General features: G+C 38.0%; 1 protein-coding gene across 1 annotated transcript; it reads left to right on the forward strand.

The window, feature by feature from the left end:
- The first annotated feature begins 507 nt into the window (after positions 1-507).
- LOC132644888 (L-cysteine desulfhydrase) lies at positions 508-3,562 on the forward strand. The gene is made up of 2 exons (XM_060361552.1): positions 508-2,084; positions 3,267-3,562. Exon 1 carries the CDS (start codon positions 732-734, stop codon positions 2,079-2,081), a length of 1,350 nt encoding a protein of 449 aa, XP_060217535.1. The 5' UTR covers positions 508-731; the 3' UTR covers positions 2,082-2,084; positions 3,267-3,562.
- Positions 3,563-4,277: the final 715 nt, after the last annotated feature.

Consider the following 4,277-nt stretch of genomic DNA (forward strand, 5'->3'; position numbering starts at 1 on the left):
GAAGCTGTAAGTTGTCCAAGCCTAATTTCAAACCCGAAGATATTCTGTTCACACTATCATCCAAACTTCAGACTTGAGGTTGAAGTTCGAATGGTCATTCACACTTCAATATGAAATCAGGCTTGATCAGTCTCGAAATTCAGATCCAAAGGACTAACGTTTGACACTTCAAAATTGAGGTAAGTCATTTGATTTCAAGATCGCCATTCAAACCTGAAAGACTGAAGTTTGAAACTTCAAACCTGAGATATGAACTTTGATTTTAAAATGGATAAAATTTAAATATTTTATAAATTGCGATTATAACTTAAATAACGGTCTTTTAAGTGGCTATTCGTGCACCTCCCTTTCACAATCTGGTTGAAATTTAATTCTAAAAGATATGCAGATTTTGGAAATCCAGCTTTAAGGTTATCAGTAACCTATAAAAAAATTAATTATCACACGTACAAAAGAAAGTTATAAAAATTACAAGGAGCAACAAATTAAAAGCAATTTACACATTACCAGTAAAATAAACAATAGCGGGACTGTTGAATATTTTCCAATTTTATTAGTACTTCTCAGAATTGCGGCATTTCTGTGTTGCCGAAGTGCGATGCCTCTATCCTCTAAAAATAAAGAAACATTTTGAAATGTAGCAGACCTCCATATCCAATCACACACTGTCTCTTCCGGTGAGCCCAAAACCCTAACCCTAACCCTAACTCCCAAACCTACAATCGATCCTAATGGAACCGGCTAACGAAGCTAACGGCTCGGAGCACTACCATTTACCGAAGCGACCTAAACTATCCACCTCATCACTCATTACAGATTCGGAAATACGTGATGAATTCATCCACCACCAGCCCGGTATAGCTCGTATAAATAACGGCAGCTTCGGTAGCTGTCCTGCATCAATCATCGCAGCTCAAAAACGTTGGCAACTCCGTTTCCTTCAACAACCCGATGATTTCTTCATCAACCACTTACAGAAGGGTATACTCCACTCGCGCACGATTATCAGGGACGTTATTAATGCTGAACACGTGGAAGAGGTGTCTCTTGTTGATAATGCTACGACTGCTGCTGCTATAGTTCTTCAGCACGTCGGTTGGGCATTCGCTGAGGGACGTTTTCAGAAAGGAGATGCTGTTGTTATGCTTCATTGCGCGTTTCAGGCTGTTAAGAAATCGATTGAGGCTTATGTTACTCGTGCTGGTGGTTCTGTGATTGTGGTTCAGTTGCCGTTTCCTCTTCGTTCGGAAGAAGAGATTGTTGCTGATTTTAGAAAGGCGTTGGCTAAAGGGAAAGCTAATGGGAAGAAGGTTAGATTGGCTATTATTGATCATATTACGTCGATGCCTTGTGTTGTTATACCTGTGAAGGATTTGGTTAAGATTTGTAGGGAAGAAGGGGTTGATCGGGTGTTTGTTGATGCTGCACATGCGATTGGGAGTGTGAACGTTGATGTTAGAGAAATTGGAGCGGATTTTTATGTGAGCAATTTGCATAAGTGGTTTTTCTGTCCTCCATCTGTTGCGTTTTTGTACTGTAGGAAATCGCCTGTATCTCCTGATTTACATCATCCTGTGGTGTCTCATGAATATGGTAATGGACTAGCTATTGAAAGTGCGTGGATCGGGACGAGAGATTACAGTTCTCAGCTAGTTATACCTGAGGTGGTAGAATTTATAAATAGGTTTGAGGGTGGGATCGAGGGAATTAGGATGAGGAATCATAATGCGGTGATTGAAATGGGAGAAATGTTGGCCGATGCTTGGGGAACAATGCTTGGCTGCCCTCCAGACATGTCTCCGAGTATGGCAATGGTTGGTTTGCCTGCTAGCCTTAGGGTTCTCAGCGATACGGATGCTTTAAATTTGAGAACTCGTCTGCGGGACAAATTTGGGGTGGAAGTCCCAATTCACTACCAGGAAATAAAAGAAGAATTACGGGATGGTGATGCTTGCGTGACAGGATATGCACGGATTTCTCATCAGGTTTACAATACGGTTGATGACTATATAAAGTTGAAGGATGCTATTCTTCAGCTTGTGCGAGATGGAGTTACTTGTAAGATGCTTCGCCCAGAATAAGAGGTATCATTGTGCTTGTCAATTTTCTTCTCCAACACATGATCGTTAATTAAGTGCACACTTAGGTATCTTACGAGTTTGTGTGCTGTACTCGTACCTTCGCTTAATTCAATAATTTTACTAACAACAAGGTCTCAAATAGAAACTAATACCGTTATTCCAACAGCTAGACCATTCTTTCATGTTTATTGTCATGTTTCTTTCTAATCACCTAAATAAGATGATGCTTGCAATGATGGCGCAATGGGGTTATAAGCAAAGAAGAAGCTTCTTGTTCCTATGCTTCAATGGTAGCTTATATTAAGTGTAGTGATTTGGCTGGAATCATAAACAAACTAGGTTGTTGTCTCCTTAATGCTGCTCCTTTAAAGTCCTATGTTGGTGGTTAGTAATGAGTTATTGTCTCCCTTTTTTTTCTTTTTTTTCCCTTTTTATTTAAATCTTTGTCGAGTGAAGCGTAAGTTTATTGAGAATGGGACAACCCCAGTGCTTTTAGAAGTCAGAGTTTCATCACTTAAAGGGGTGAAGTAATGCGCTTTTGCGCTTCATAAAATGTGGGGGTAGCCTGTGGCACGTAGAAAGTCAACTCAAGAAAAGAAAAGAGAAACAATAATCTCTCCAATGCATATCTAATATGACAAAATGAAGCAATCAGAAATCTGGTATTCCTATTCGTGTGCTTTAACCTCTTCTCCCCCTAATATATGTTTTTCATTTTCAAATTTTCTCTTTTCCTCACTTGATCTGCACTAGATGATAAATGCAGCTAATACCCTTGAATCTGAATGTACTCTCTTTTTGGCTTTGCAAACATCTGCAGGGTGGTTTTGTGTCCCCAAGTATGATTTACAAGTACAAATATTGACCTTGCCCAAGTAGTTTCTCTCTTGATATGCGTTAACCCTGTTGGTGCACATTTTAATTAGATACAACAAGGAAATACTTTCTGAACAAAGTGTACTCATGCAAAATCCATTTTAGGAAAAAAGACGAACTCTGCAGTTCATTTTCTTTAATCAAGCGAACTCTGTAGTTCATATTTCCAGGTGTAGAAGCATGTTGTGATGGTTCATTTCATATTTTTTTCAGCTGTATAACCTGCTTTTAGTTTATGAGATATTCAATTAGTTTCTACATCGAAAGCTACGTAGGTAATTTTTTTTATTTTCTTTTTTTGTTTTGCAGGAATTCTGCAGAGAGTTCCTTGATAGGTTGTTTAACCAGTTTGTACGGAGTTTTGTACTCTGGAAAAACAAGTTGTAGAAGTTTCCTGGTTATCGAGAATAATCCTTGTAGAAGTAGAATTGTAAGCGGCTAATAAATACCTATTATTATTTCAATTTGGAAGTAGAATTATGATTGTATATCTGTGGTACCTGGAAGACTTTGTTGATTCTTTTTGGTGCCTGGAATGCCTAGACATTTTCTTCTCTTTTAAATAGTCACTATAAATGGGGCCGTAAACTCCCTTCTTTTATGTACATCTTTGCTCCTTAGCTTTAAACAATCTTTACTACTTATAATAAGAGGGAATCCAAAGATTTTGTAGTCACTTAGTTAGATTCTAACTAATGGTTACTAACCACCTAGTTAGATTCTAACTAATGGTTCCTAATCAAAAGGCTTCTCTTCCAAATTCAACCTTTTAGTTGTCCTTTATTGCTTGTATAGCTCCTAACTGGCAACTATTCCGCTACCTACTTGTACACTGAAGATCTCTCCCGTCTTGTTCTAGAACATTCTCCCTTTTGATGACTAATGTAAAACCTTATCCTCATAAAACACCATGTAAGCTCTGGGAATTTATAGAAGATTACATGCATCACTCTCTCTTTAATCATTTAGGGAATCGAGGAATTCCAGTTAAGTAACTATATCATATACATTTTTCATGATTCTTACCTTATAAAAAGAAAATCATGTTACTCCACAAAACTAGTAGACAAATACACTTTGTAGTCGTCTATTGATAGTTTCTGTTTTTTATTTTAAAATATCCTATGATTCCTTTCTATCCAAACCACCCCCAAAATACACGCTGGAAGAATATCCTTTTCTCCGCTAGTCAGCTTCAATCACATACCTTTCACTATGAAACTGAGTTTCTTTGGTGGCTATATAATTACATTTCCAACCTAGTGTTTAGGGGTTTGAGATGCCTAGGGAGCAAAGTGGGAACGGCCACTACTGACTCCT

The sequence above is a fragment of the Lycium barbarum genome, chromosome 6, assembly GCF_019175385.1.
Source record: "Lycium barbarum isolate Lr01 chromosome 6, ASM1917538v2, whole genome shotgun sequence".
Lineage (NCBI taxonomy): Eukaryota > Viridiplantae > Streptophyta > Magnoliopsida > Solanales > Solanaceae > Lycium > Lycium barbarum.

Coding starts and splice junctions, on each gene's coding strand:
- LOC132644888 (XM_060361552.1), top strand. CDS start 732: ATGGAACCGGCTAACGAAGCTAACGGCTCGGAGCACTACCATTTACCG.